Source organism: Monopterus albus, unplaced genomic scaffold, assembly GCF_001952655.1.
Source record: "Monopterus albus unplaced genomic scaffold, M_albus_1.0 scaffold17.1, whole genome shotgun sequence".
NCBI lineage: Eukaryota > Metazoa > Chordata > Actinopteri > Synbranchiformes > Synbranchidae > Monopterus > Monopterus albus.
The window spans coordinates 377,137-392,713 of record NW_018127897.1 but is presented as its reverse complement, the minus strand read 5'-3'; the positions used below and the strand labels follow the sequence as shown (position 1 = coordinate 392,713).

The 15,577-nt window shown below is 39.2% G+C and overlaps 1 protein-coding gene across 5 annotated transcripts in view; it reads right to left on the bottom strand.

Moving 5' to 3' along the window:
* The window catches only part of unc13c (unc-13 homolog C (C. elegans)), a 122,708-nt gene that overhangs the window by 63,635 nt on the left and 43,496 nt on the right, over positions 1–15,577 (bottom strand). For all 5 annotated transcript variants that reach the window (XM_020592372.1, XM_020592375.1, XM_020592373.1 and 2 more), the window contains 5 exons: positions 14,696–14,865; positions 11,081–11,196; positions 10,630–10,793; positions 3,849–4,005; positions 3,310–3,378 (listed from right to left, as the gene is read on the bottom strand). In XM_020592372.1, coding sequence (XP_020448028.1) covers positions 3,310–3,378; positions 3,849–4,005; positions 10,630–10,793; positions 11,081–11,196; positions 14,696–14,865 — 676 coding nt within the window. The remainder of the gene's footprint in view (positions 1–3,309; positions 3,379–3,848; positions 4,006–10,629; positions 10,794–11,080; positions 11,197–14,695; positions 14,866–15,577) is intronic.

Here is a 15,577-nt window from a genome sequence, read left to right as displayed (position 1 = left end):
GGAATTCCCTGTTCACATTCACACATTTACACAGTCACACCTGGAAGCTGTACAACCACACACTGACCAGAGGCAACTGAGCAGCTCCACTAGAGTGATTTGGGGTTATTATACACACTGGAGGAAACTGAGTGTGCAGACTCAGAAATGAGTGCACATGTGGCCGGGATTCCCCTGATTCTGAGAACATAAATCTGTGCCAGCTACATGTTGGATCAACCAATCAGCATGCAGGATGCACAGCCCTACACAACACACAGTTGAGATTTGGGAGGTGTGTGCTTTGGGACAACTGTGACCATCAGCAATCTGTTAACCCATTAAACCCTTTCATTGGGTAGGTGTGCAGTGACACCTACGCGGAGTTGCAGACCACAATGACACACTATGCATTTTTGTTAGTATAAGATATTAAATTGTGTTTTTTATCTACCAATGCCGATGCAGAAATTGGTGCTAATGTAGAATAGGCTACATTAGCAGCATGGCTAACCAAACCAACAGAAACTAGCGGGCTGAAAACGTGAATGAAGCCACTCACATTGACTCTTCACAGTGTGGTTGTATCGTATATGCCTACAACACTCCCGCTGCAACCCCTTACCTCCCAAACCAACACAGCCTGCTCCGTAGGGAGTTGTGTTTTTACTGAATCAGTCTGAATGCCCACTAAGTGGCATCGTAGATGACCTCCTCAGTTTAGCGATAGTCATTTAATGAAGTGAGTATCACTTATATTTACTTCTCTTTCAGATCATCTGTCCTGATTTGCCAAAATGTTAATCCTGCTATCATCAACACAGTGTCCCTTGTCCTTCAGATGCAAATGGGCTCCTAAGTCTTGTTCTGAGGCGTTAGCACTCCTGTGTTGTGCCATATGCTTGTGAAACAGCTGTTTTGTTTCTCCAGTGTACACATCCTGGCATGCCTCACTGCACTGAACTGCACATGTTACATTGCTCTGCTTATGACTACGTGTTTTGTCCTTAGGGTGAACCAGTTTCTGCCTCCAAGTGTTGCTGGGTTTGAAATGTACAGGGATGTGGTGTTTGTTGAAGATTCACTTGAGTTTTTCTGATACTCCTGTTTTTTTTGTTGTGTTGTTACTTCTTGTCTTTTCTGTGGGTATTAGAGAGCTTCTTACTGGATCTTCTTGTGGTTTTGTCAAAGGCCCATTTGGGGTAGCCACAGGTTTTAAGTGCTTTCTCAGCACATTCTCAGCCCAGTGTTATAAAGTATGGATAACTCCCAGTTTGTACTTGGGTGGGTGGTGGGAATCCACAAGTAAATACTGCTCTGCTTGTTTGGGTTTCCTCCAGGCTCCTGACATCTTCAGTGTATATGGCACAGATGTTTACAGAGTGAGCATGCAGCAGGCAAACACAGTAATGCTACTGATCCCTTCCCCTCATCTAGAAAAAGTGCATAATGCTGCAAATTTTATTTATGGTTTTCAATATAATGCCATGAATTAAATATTTCAGTTTGTGTATCAGCACTTTCTGAACATTTTCAGCACATTTTAACAATACCGTGATAATACTGATGGCCGTGATAATTTTGGTTTCTATAATTGTTATATTAAATTTTCATAGCATTTCATCTCTAGTCATTAGTTCCACCTTGCCTGCAACATTAACTGTGATGTACACAATAATGCATCAGTTATATCTATCTATCTATAGATATTATTAGAGAGTAAATGGTATGAAAATCTATAGATAGATAGATACACACCAGTAATGTGATACATATTAATGTGAAATGTGCCGTTCTGTATAATGAGTACTTTAAGGATAATTTGAGGCTATTACTTACTATATATGTTCTTACATAGAAAATATGTTTCGCAGCATGTATGCAGGAGTGGAGGGTAAAATATAATCACATTTCATTAAAGTGCAGTTCAATCCAACACTGCCACTTCCTAAGGCTTCAAAACTGACTGTATCATGCATTGTATAGGTCATTATGCATACACTCTGTCCTGTCATATACTGTATCATATTTTTCCAGTTCAGTTATTTTTGGCACTGATAAATAATCTAATGATTATGTATAAATATGATATATAGTCACAAAGCTACATTACTGGCTATTTTTCTTGAATGCAGCAGAAACATAGATTTTTTTTTTGCCAATGTCTTTGTTTCTACCCTGTGCATTTATCAACAGCATGCTTTTGTTTCAGATATTAGTTAAAGCCTACTTCAACTTAGTCTCTAGGCACTATAGCTTACCAAAAGAAATGTGGAAGCACATATACTAGTTTACTGATTTTTATAAGGCATCCAATGTTTTCCCTCCATGAGGCACAATGGCTGAGTCCTGGACACTAACTACAGGGTTTATTGGGCCATGAGGACTACTATTTGTTCAGATGTCGATGGACCACTTGATACATCAGGCTGATCATCAATGTTTATGTGCAGTTTCAGCAGACTGCCTATAGTCTGCTGAAACTGCAAAAGTTATTTAGGTAATTTATCACTCAGTTCAGTTTAAGTGAAATTTGATTATTTTATCTCAACTGTTTATGACATGAAGTCTGTTTGTCTTTGTTAACATGTACAGTATTTCCTGGCAATTTCAGTTTTTTCACAGTTTTTCACAGCTGTGTATATACGGTATGTTTAGTTGTTAATAAAATGGGAACATGGGCATATGTGGCATTACCAAATGTCATTCTTGGAGTGACATCACTACATCTATGGTGACATTTTTGTCATAAGCCCAATGTTAAGACAAAACCTTTACACCTAGAATTAATGTTCATCCTGTGTGATTACATTGTGCAATTTAAACAGGTCAATCATGCATAAAATACAGATCGAAGAGGAGGATCCAGACAATAACTGTGTTTTGCTGGTGACAAACACGCATTTGGCATTAACAACAAAGTGTAAATGAATTTCTGCTGCATGCCAGATATATTACAATCACAATGCACTGTAGACAGAGTCGAGTCATCCTAGAAGCTTACATTAAATTAATCAGGTGACAAGTTGCTTAAATGGTAAATCTTCTGTCAAAAATGCCGTGTAACAATAAGGCGTTTAGAATAGGTTTTAAAGGATGTAAAAATAAAACTGCATACTCAATGGCAAAGTACATTTCCACAGAAAAGGAGAATTGTTTTATAGTACAGCACATGTGTAAAGTAGAGACATATTTTAATGTCCATAAAAGATGCAGTCCCACAACATAATATTAACAAGAACACAAGGAAAGCATTAACATAATACTGTAACAATGATCCTTATTTTTATGAGACAGATGCACGTGCAAATTCAAAAAGTTCATACACACCCGATATTTAGAGAGGTCGATCCTCAGCGAGTTATGCAGCTGGTCCAGTAATTTGACAAATTTCTCCCTCTGTCGGGATGAAAATTTTATAATTCAATTCAGGCTCACCACACCTAAAGCACTGTTTTTAAAAATTTATAACAATTCTACTAGTTGGTAACATTGGTTTGCCTGCAGTGATTCATTTTTACTTGCTGGAAAACAATTTAATGGCATAACAACGAATATAGCCAGACTTGGCTTACTGACTGGGCATAGCATTTGATGCCTTACAACATTAGCTTATTAAAGGTTCAATCAAAAAGATCTGGCAACCTCTGAGATTCTGTTGGTCCCAAGTGCACAACTTGTTTCAAATAACTGAGAATGATGACAAAATATATTCATGGTAGACTGTCCATTCTAGACTATGAGACTATAAGACAGATGTTACTTAAGTCTATTTGAGACCATAGACATCTCACATTTTTATTTAGCACCTTATATATCACTGCAGTTGTGTCTGCAAATGTCAGACTACAAGACAATAACGTACTTACCCCAAAGTTAGATGCAGCAAATCGGTCAGAAGCTGAGGCAGTGGTTGTGGTGGTGGTGGTGGTGTGAGCGAAGTAGGCATTGATATTGGCAAGCAGGTTGCTCATCACTGCTGGCACACCAGGACACATGTATTTGGCAGACAGACAGGAGAAATGCCTGCAGAAGAAAATAGGCGGCAAGTATAAGGGGCAGTGCTGAGGCAAGAAGATGAGACCCCACATCAACTGGACAACCAAGCTAGACTGAGGAAATAGTCAAGTAATCAACACATCCTTAACAAATTTTCTGAAAAAGAACATAGTTCACAATTAAGAAAAACATGTTTAAACATGTAGCTCACAAATATCCCCTACCCTGCTTTTATCCATTGCTTTACACTGCAGTAACCACAGCTGTTAAAAAAAACCTGCAAACCTACTGCAGTACAGTATATCCTTATCAATTTCACCTTCTGATTTCTGTATATTTTCCCAGGTACTTTTGGTGAAAGACAGTGCAGATGTAGTTTGCTACCATGCTCATCTAACATAAATCTGCCTTCAGTGACAACATATACCTAATTACAGTTGCAAGAAAAAGTAATGGCACTATTTGCAATTTCCTGGTTTTCTGCATAAATTGGTAATGAAATATGATCTGATCTTCTCCAAAGTCACAAATATCAACAAACACAATATTTCTAAGCCAATAAAACACAAACAGTCCTGATCTTTCATGTCTTTATTGAAGACACCCATTAAACATACAAAGTGATGATGGAAAAAATAATGTTGACAGTGTTTTAACAACTGGTTGAACAACCTTTGGCAGCAACAACCTCAAGCAAGTACTTCCTGTAGCTGTGGATTAGACCTGCACAATGCTCAGGAGGAATTCTGGGTCATTCTTCCTCACAGAATTGCCTGAGCTCATCCATATTTTTAGGGCGTCTGGTGTGAATGGCTCTCTAGGGGTCATTCCACAGTATCTCTATTGAGTTGAGTTCTAGGCACTGACTGGGCCACTTCAAAAGGCAGATTTTGTGTCTGAAGCCATTCTGTAGTAGATTTACTTCGATGTTTATGGTCATTATCGTCCTGCTGCATCACCCAGCTTGTTCTGAGCTTCAGCTTGTGGACAGACACCATGACATTACCCTGTAAAATACACTGTTAAACTTGGGAATTCATTTCCCCTCCACAATGGCAGGCAGTCCAGGTCCAGAGGCAGCAAAGCAGCTCCAAATCATGATGCTCCCTCTACCGTATTTCACTGTTGGGATGATGTTTTCATGTTGGCACGCAGTTCTCTTTTTATGCCATAAGTAGTGCTGTGTGTTCTTCCCAGACAATTCTACCTTCATTTCATCTGTCCACAAGACATTTTCCCAGTAGTGCTATGAAGTGTCAAGGTGGTCTTTGGCAAGCATCAAGCCTGTTGCAATGTCATTTTTGGAGAGCAATGGCTTCCTCTGTGGCATCCTACATGGATACCTTGCCTGTTCAATATTTTGCATATGGCTGACTCATGAACAAAGATGTTAACCAACTCCAATGAATCCTTCATATCTTCAGCTGTTACTCTAGGGTTCTTATTTACCTCACTGAACATTCTGTGCCTTTGGAGTGATTTTGGCCGGGCAGCCACTTCTATGGAGAGTAGCCACAGTACCAAATCATTTCCATTTCATTAAACAATATGTCTAACTGTGGACTGATGAATATCTAAAGTCTGAGATGACTCTGTAACCCTTTCCAGCTACATGCAAATCAACAACTCTTGATCATAGGTCTTCTGAGATCTCATCAAGCATGGCTCACATCAACTGATGTGAACAGCACACTGACACAGTCTGAGTGTTTTTATAAATCAGTGTAGTTTTAAACCACACCTCTATTCTTTTTTCATTGGTTGGCCTCAAGGTTTGCTAACAACTGACTCCAGTTGACGTTTAGTGACATCAGATGCCATGTGTTGCCATTACTTTTTCCACCATCACTTTGTATGTTTAATGGGTTTGCTCACTAATGACATGAAACATCATGACTGTTTGTGTTTATCAGCTTAGAATTATTGTGTTTGTTGATATTTTTGACCCTGGTGAAGATCAGATATCATTCCATGACTACTTTATGCAGAAAATCAGGATAATGCAAACAGTGCCATTTCTTGTGACTGTATGTTATAAATCAAAGCTGTATACCCTATATTATAACTAACATAAGGCTGCAAAGTGATTAATGGTTTAGCAAAGCACTGTAGTAACTCAAGGGATCCTGAGGGAGTTCATCATAACCAGAGGAACAAAAGAGATACTTCACTGTGTAGCATTCAACTTATTTGTTTGTTTCATTCTTTAGCAAATACCACAGAGAAAACTCAGGGACAGTATGTAAACAAATTTAAGCATGCCCACTGAGGTGAAGTGACATGGTAAGACAGAACAAATTCTGCCCAGGGGAGGGACTGAAGCAGCAGTCTCACGTTCTGTTAAAATATATCCTATCTCCTTTCCTTCTGTATTCAGCACCTTTTGAACTCTCTGAACTTTAAGCTATGCATAGACACATGTATTGCCACTTCAGATGTCTACACACAAACACAAATCTGCAACAGCGCTACCCAGCAGTAATTACGTACGAGAGCCTGAGAGCAGGGATTTCTGACTGAATGAAGAGCATATGTCCCTTTCAACACTTCATCCTGCTGCCTCACAAGCCATGTGGAATGCCTCCTACGAGACAGTGTACTGAATATGGAATATGTATATAAGTGCAGTGATATGTATAGTAACTGCAATAATCTGTATGTTTATTTTATTCTGACAGACAATACTATCCACAGGGGTTTATTTATCAGCCTCTGGCTTCACCCAGAGCAATCAAATTCTGTAACTGGATGCTTTTCACTGTAAAGATGTACGAAGGTTTTAAGGAAGAAAACGTAGGCTTAGCTCCCATACAGCTCAAATGTCCACTACCTTTAGCGTATATATATCACAAAATGTCACAAAAATAGAAAGTCCATTTATATTAAACATTCCTTTTTTAAATTACACAAATAATATTACTGGAAAATGTATGAAATGAACATCGTTTTTTTTTTCATAAATATTTTTGTGGAATGCAGATGACAACAAGTATAATGAAGCTGTATGTTGAGGTTGGTGTATGGAGATTTTAAAACAAAACACGTCTTGCTCAGTGAGAGGTTGCTTCATGAAGCCAACGTGTTAAAAACGGCACAGGGTTATGTGGAGTAATGATTACAGATTTACTCCTAAGCGCAGGCTGTGTGTGCTCACACACACACACACACATATACACAAACATACTGTACAAACAGAAACACAAATGTTCTCATCGGGAGGCCTATTTCATTACTCTGCTTTCAACCTCCAAATTATCCAGGAGCACTTGGGGTCAGGCAAGCAAAGAGAGTGATGCAAAGCAAGTGATGATGACATCTGCTTAATTCCCATGGTACTTTGGGAGCAGGATCTCATGAGCCAAAATTCAATAGGGAGACATTGCTTGTTTGCTTATACCAGTGGATAAGACATAATATATGGCCACAGTCGCATATCATTTTATGGCTTAAGAAAGCTGGGAGGATGGGAGAGAAGCTGTGATAGAAAAAACATGGGGGAATGTGTGGGTGGCTGGGGGTGACAAAGAGGGATTATTTTTTTTTTTTTATAGTAGAGGGAGAGATATGTTGGGAGTTGTTGTGGAGGGGCATAGAAGCAAGAGTGCCTTCACAGCTGCTGTGATTTATGCAGCCATTATAATTGGAGTGACTGAGAGTCAAGGTTTTATGATGAAGAAAACGGAAATGTAGGGCCTTTCATAAATTCCTGATGAAGCATAATAAGTGCTGATATAAGAAAAGCCATGCCTAAACGGGGTTCAAGCCTGAAGCATTAACTCCACCTGAGAAAGCTGGTAATAAGGCCACTTAGTGTTTCACTTGTCTGCACTTAAAGAACTCTGAAATCCTCCATATGCAGCAATACCCTGCCATGCTTAAACAAGAGTCTGTCATAAGCAGTTTGCAGTACCAGAACACTCAAACATGTCAATAACAAATATACTATATATGTGTCGTTGTTGCACTCTTTTCTTATGTGGATACACTTTCTGCTAATGTTGGATATTTGGGATGTTGAAGAAACAGCTAAGACAAGCTTTACAAGGCTCAACAGAGATGTTTACAGCACAGGGTCAGTAGGAGGGTAAATAACAGAGCCACAGCAAGATGTGAGGAAAAATCGTGATCAATACGGTGAGAAAAGTGGGAGAGAATAGTGTGGGGGAATCAAACGTGCTTAGAGCTTAGTGGAAAAAAACCCTGAAAATCATAAACAAGGTGAGGCATACTAACAAATCATCCAAAGGCCTGCTGAATGAGCTGTTGGTCTCATTTTGCTGTAGAACATACAGATGTTTGCAAAGAGTACTTTATGTTGCTGCAAGTTTTAACAATATTTGAGCAAACAATATTAAGACCACAAAAGCAAAACCATTTCTAAGTGTTACATTATCTAAGGAATGCACATAGCCACATTTCTGAATGTGAAAGCACAAACGTATGCTGGGCCTTTCATTCAATTTGCCAACACAATCTGTGTGTAATTAGCATCTGATTTACTGAGGCAGCAGCTAATTACATAGTCAGCTACTGGGACTGCCCAATGAGTGCAATCTGCAAGCAAAGAGACCTTAAAAGGTGCAGTTTAGTGATGTGATATGAAACAGCTCACAATGAAATTACAATGTGGTGATGCTAAAGAGACTCACTATTAATCACAATTCAGTGATTAATTAAATATAATAGATGCCATAGGCAAACAATGAAGAGATAAGGAGTGAAATGTAAAGATACTATTTGTGTCTGCTTATTATATCTGTACTGAAAACTTACTAAGTAAAAATGATAATTGTTAATTAGTAGTGAAAAATTAATGTTTTGGACATACTGCATGAGGGAAAAGCAAACTGTAGGTTCTATAAATGATGGGGAAGGGCTAGATGAATGCAAGACTGTTTTGAAATGTCTATAGTAAAAAAATGGTGAAAGCTACTGACAAAAACCTTAAAAGCTCTCTTAGCAATTTTAATGCACTTATCAGTTTCCTGTAGCAGGGTGACAGTTATTATTGCAGAATTTCAGATGTTGTGTGTAATTAAGTTTGTGATTTAAGGTCAGTGGCTGGATAGAACAGTTTTAAAATGGTGTTTCAATTGTGCTAAAAGGCTGCTATGTGCAGATAGCCTATTGCTCACAATGTCAAGTGTTTCTAGTGTGGGTAAACAACATGCATGTTGAACACATTTGGCAGTGGAAGCAGACTGCATAAAATTGAAGGCAAATAAAGTTGACTGACTGCTGTCCAAGTGCAGCCTGATTGGCTATTTTCCAAGTACTGCTGTCGTCATTTGCTCATAGTTGGCAGACACTAGTATTTCTTTTAAAGTGGAGAGCAACTGCAGTCATCGTGAATAAAGTGGATTATATTCCTTTAAAGTGGAGAGCAACTGCAGTCATCATGAATAAAGTGGATTATATACAGCATATATCTGGCTTTTGAAGAAAAATGTGAGAATGAACACCTCAGTGCCCACTTGCCACAGGCTTTTGTTGTACAGCTGGTTTAAAAAAGGCTAGCTGCTATTTTGCTAGTTTGTCAAAGGTGGTGCCTGTTACTTCTTGTGTGTTTTATTCAGAGGGAATATTCATGGCAAACAACAGGCTTTCAGGATCTCAAGCATCTTTGTGTGTGGATTACCAAACATGAAAACAGTTGAAGTCATCTAGACAAAGCAGTAAAATTGGACCAGCTCAGCAGAGCAAACATAGCTACTAAAACTGGCAGTGTATACAAAAGAAATCATTTTCACAAATAATTGTACAAGTAATTTTCTTGCTTAGCATGTGTTCAAAGTAGTTGTTGCTGCCCCACCATGTCTCTCCACCTACAATCACCACTGACTACAAGAGAAAGTATATTAACATACTAAGATGTACACCAGAAAATATAAAATGAAAGAGTGCAACTCATGAGACCCATGTAAAGAGAAGGGGGTTACCCTGATGGATGTTCAGACCACAGCAGATGAATGTCTGCAATCATATCACAGATTAAAATGTATGTACCACAAACTGTTTTGAAGAGAAGACTATAAATGCAGCATCTTTGTGGGTAAGGGACAATCTATTTCAGTGGGCTGAATAAACAAATCTTAGATTTGGTAAACACTATCTGAAATGAGGCGCACATGATTTAGTCAATTTGGCTCTCAGTGTTTGCTATATAAAGACAAGACAAAGCTACAGTTGCCACAAGTGCACTAGAAGCCTTCCTAGTATTAAGCAATATATCAGCATTACACACTGTAACATGCCATTGCATGACCTCAGTATTTAATAATTTTAATGTTTCAGGCTGTGTCTTTGCCTGTGCCTCAGTGTGTACGTACAGTATGTGTGTCAGGGAAACAGAGAGAGACATTTATGGGTGGAAAGGGTCACAGAGGATCAAAGAGAGAGAGGAAAATGAGACTGTTTATGTGTGTCCATGATCAATGTGAGCAAGGCAGGTAAGGGGTTTTATCCATGAGACCATCAATTATTCAACCAAACTCTATCGTCTTCCAAGTTCTCATTCTGCTGAGGAGACATCTTTACTGCTCCTCTTCTTCTTCTGCCTCCCTTCTCTCATCTGCATCTCTCCTCCACTCTCCCAAATGAGACAATGACAAACTGGTGAGGTATAAGGCCATAGATCAGGGTGATACTAACGTCATAGCCTGATAGATGGACTCCACTCCGTATCTCATGGCGAACTCATCCACTATCTCCTGAGATACATCGTCAAAGTAGACCTTCCACGCCTCGTCCCCTTTCACCTGGGGGATCTTCACCACCCCGCTGTTCTTCACTTCAGTCAGGTAGTGGAACAGGTTCTGTGAGTGGCATGAGAGATAAGATTACGGTGATGGAGCACAGTGTCACATCGAGTAATAAAAAGAGAGATATTTCTTTGGTTGATGTATGCTGCAAAAAAGTAGACCCTTATCCCAGCTGAAGGCATTCATTTTTTAGTGGTGTAACTATCCTCCTGTTAATGAACTTTCCAAAGAAATCACAAAAAATATGTTTTCTTTAGTAACCAACCGAATGCTCAGCTCCTCAAAGACAATGAGTGAGAAGTCATTTTGCTTAATGCTGAATCACAAATTATGATGATTACCTCATGTAAACAGGTGTACTGGCCGTGAGGAGGAACCACATTCTCTTCACCTTTCATCTCTACACTGATCTTGAGTCTAATGGCACCAGACACAGCAGACTTGTCTGTTCTCTTATCTGTAATGTACAATAAATCTGGATTAGTCACATCTTAGCACCACTAGCCTCATGTTTACTTTCCTAAATGCACAGAAAAATAATAAAATATTAAAGTAACATATTTTATCACTTTTCAAACTTTACTATCTCTATTTCAAAATAAACACTAGAATCTCTGTTTTCCTTTTTCTGTGTGATGCAGTACAGCTGCTATGCAAACGAAAGACTTGTGTAAACTGGCAATTTAGTTACAGTTTTTCTGTGCACAGCTTTGTGTGTCATTGGTGTGCAGTTCAAAATCTTCTCACAGCAAATGCTGGAAAACATGAAAGGCCTATTAAGATAATTTTATAAACTTGTTATGCTGTTCAATAAAAAACAGAAAAGCTCTAGCTCAGAAGAAGAGATCATACTCATTAAACAATTAGTCATCATATTAAAATTCAATAAACACTGTTGTCCACCTCAGTAGAAATCTGTCCTTGACCATTAGAGTGTGACAGTAGTGACTTTCAGCAAACATTTGGAGGTTTATTAAAACTTAAAAACTAAAATTTCTCATTTACAAAGGGATTCAGACCCTTTGATATGGTATTCAGGGACACATTTGTGTCTGGAACTTGATTGGAGTGCACCTGTGGCTAATGTAAATGACAAGGTTTATAAAGAAATCAAAGGAACTCTGTTTACCTCTGTGATAAAACTTTGATGAGGCATAGATCAAGGCAAGGGTATAAAAACATCTGTAAAGCTTTAATTGTTCCCAATGAATGGAAGTAGTTTTGAATGACCAAGACTCCTCCTAGAGTTGATCATCTGACCAAACTGAGTAAACAAGCCAGAATGGCCTTGGTCTGGGAGACCAATTCTCACTCTAACAGAGCTTCAGAAGACTCTTGCAGAGATGGAGAACCTTAGTAAATGGCAACCATCTCACCAATTCTCGATCAATCATGGTAGAGTAGCTAGAAGGAAGCTACTTTGAGAAAAAGGGATGGCAACCTGCTTGGAGTTTCTCAACCTGCATTTTAAGCACTATACGCATAGGGAAATAAATTCTCTAGTTTGATGGGACACAAACTGAATTTTTTGGGCAGACAATGTGTGGCTCATCACCTGGCCAATACCCTTCATATTTAGGAATGTAAACTTGGTTCAAAATTCAGAACTGTGAGCTATGAAATTGAACTAGTTCATTTAAACTGAACTTTAAGCTAGCTCTTAAGAACACTGTATATACATATATACACAAACAGCACAGCCACAAAAACACAAACACACAAATGCCTGATGCCCATACTGTACACACACTGCTGACAGGTCTGAAAGCTAATGACCTCCATAGCTGCAGGGCTTTGTCACAGGCATTAAATAGCACCCCTCCATGTTTTCATATACAGCTTGCCTTTTCTGAATCAGATGAATTAAAGTTCCCTCTACAATCAGTTGGTCAAGAGACAGACAAGTGAGAAATAATAACATGACAAAGTGATGGATACTAGTACTGTAACCACAAAATCCCAGATTGAAGAGGAGCTGAAGAGGCTTAGAGAGGAGAGCAGCTGGAGGGTGAACACCCACACCAGCAAAGGCCTGTTTAAACATTCATTGTGGGCATTTAAAAGGCACAAAGCAGGAGCAGTGGGCAGGAGGCACTAATACTACAAATTGCCTCCTTTTAGCCAGAGAGACAAACAAAGACAGCACACCCGCCAGTCATAATACTTCAACTGAAGTGGGAGCTCCTATTACGTTCCCACTCAACCTCTTGTAGCATGGTGATACCAGAAATATGTGACAGCAGAGACAGTGAAAGACCATGCATCAGCAGATCAGTATCCAAACTGAACCACAGGTCTCTGTGGATAATTTGTACATGGTTGACCTAAACTGGAAGTGGGTCACACTTTATATCATCAAGCATTACTCAAACACATATGATGTATTCAGAATGTGCAGAGAACAAAACAACAATTTAACATGGGTGCTGTCCAAGTTGAGGCAACTTAGGGTTCAGTGTCTTGCCCAAAGACACTTCAACATGTGGACTGGGGAAACTGGGAATCAAACACCCAACCTTCCAGTTAGGATACTACTGCTCTACCTCCTCAGCCACAGCTGCCCCATGTATATACACTGTACACACACAGAGACTTTGTTTGGGGTAGGGACCTTAAATTTCTATCAGACATTCTACATTATAAATTTGGTTATGGAATCATGAATATTTCCCATGTAGAGAGGATCTAACAGAAGGTCTTATTAAGTTTCATTATAGGAAATATATACATATATGTATAAATACTGCTGTGTTTTGGACCAATTAAAGTCTGCAATTCTAAACTGAGATATCCAAGACGACATCACTATGATATAATCAGGCTTACTTTCTCAGACGTGACAAACTCCTCCAGAGCCACAGAACACAGATGTTTTGGATGGCTGTTTAAACTAGAGATGCACCTGTACCAGGTCCGATACCACCGTTCTACTCATAAAAGTTGTCAGATATGAGCCAAGACCACTTAACGGCACCACATTAACCTCACAACAGACCACTGACTGAGCCGCTCCTCTCCTCCAGAAGAAATTTCAGTGCTTTGTGTTTATTTTAAGTTACAGTAGGTGACAATAACAGAAGTAAAGCAGACTCGAGTTCTGATTCTCTACTCTGTGTCTCTATAATAGGGAGGGAGGGGCACCTACAGATTCTTAAACAGCATGTCTGTGAGTGCACACACAAACGGACAGTAGTTAGTATTATACTGTGACAACAAGGCTCCATATTGTGTAACAAAATCCATCAGCAACGAAGTGGGCAATTAATTAAACACCTGTTGAACATGCAGTACTCAACAACAAACTTGCAGAAATGCCAAGTCTCCAGTCTCCAAATGGCCAAAACACTGAGTCGCGTTCACCCACTAAACCCACGTGGTGCATGTTATGCTAATGTAGCGAATTGATGAGAACAAGAAAAAACAAATGCTCATTTTATGTAGTTAACTGCAAAGTCTAAAGAGCTCTTTGTATAAAAATGAGTTCAATTCTTGTGGATTTGGAGGCTGAGACCAGCAGCTGCTCTACAGCAGAGCAGGGGCCCTATGGCTGTGTTTCCTAATTTCCTACATGTTCAGTTGTTTGTGTGACATGCACATCACGCTGCCTTTTTACCAAGCAACAGTCCATTGACTTCGTATTCAAGTGTAAGTACTTCTACTCATAACTGAAAAAAATGGTACTGGTGCATCCCCAAAATTTCACATTTGAAAGATTTGCACTTTTTGGCAAATAGAAAAAATGCTATAGGCATTAGCATGAACAATTGTATCCACTACCAGTTTAATAATAACAAAAAGGCCCTAAGATGTCATATTTAAAAAGCATTTTAATTTGTTTGTTTTGGCCATATGAGTCATCATTTTATCTGAATAAGTGCCACAGTAACTGGCAGCACAATTTTCAATCATTTAATATCTAATTTGTAAAAAAGACTGAGCAAAAATGGGTAACACACCTAGATTGTACCAAACATCCATCTCTCCACTGAGAGTGCGAACCTCAATGATGGTCTGGCCCAGGAAATCGTCTGATTCGCGCTTGAAGTGCTGCTTCACCCGTGATTTGATGTCATCATCCTCATCCCACACACGCACTTTAATGCGATCAGTGGCATTGTGACATTCACTGCGAGTTGGAAGACAATTATGCCAGGTCAAAACAATGACAACAACATGAACAACAACAGCATATTCACTGACAGTTTGTCAGGCTGGGGTATTTTTTGGTATTCACTGGAGCAGGATGACAGTCAAATGTACAATTCATACATAAATATAAGTTCAGACACACACTTCCTCACCCTTTTACTTTTCTAAGTAACTAAAGAATGTGTGTTGTGTGTGCAGTCATGGGTGTGGATGAGTATGTGTGCAAGCCCAGAATGTTCATGTGGAGAAGAATTACCCCAAGACGCTGCATGACCTTTACTCTGCATCTTTATATTTTTCCTCTCTCCCTAGCGCATGCTGAAGTCATCAGAAAAGAGCTGAATATTTCACAAGAAGTACTGTGCAGCATTCATAGCAATCATTATGTATTTGTCATATCTTTATGTCCATCTTTTTGGCTTTGCTGGCATCAGCGCAGCTGACAGATGTTTCACAATAGAGTCACTACCAAACAGAACAGAGGTGGCCAGAGCACTTAGCTTCAAATGGGGTCAGACTATTTGGCTGTGGAATTAAAACTGAAAGATTACATTTTGCTCTAATGACATCTTGGGTCTGACAGCCAGAGAAACAGTATCTGCAGTATTTTTTTAATTAATCCCTTTCTGGAAGGAAGCACTGGCTACTGCTGCTGCCTCACTAGTCCAAGACTTTGTTCTCTGCCAAGC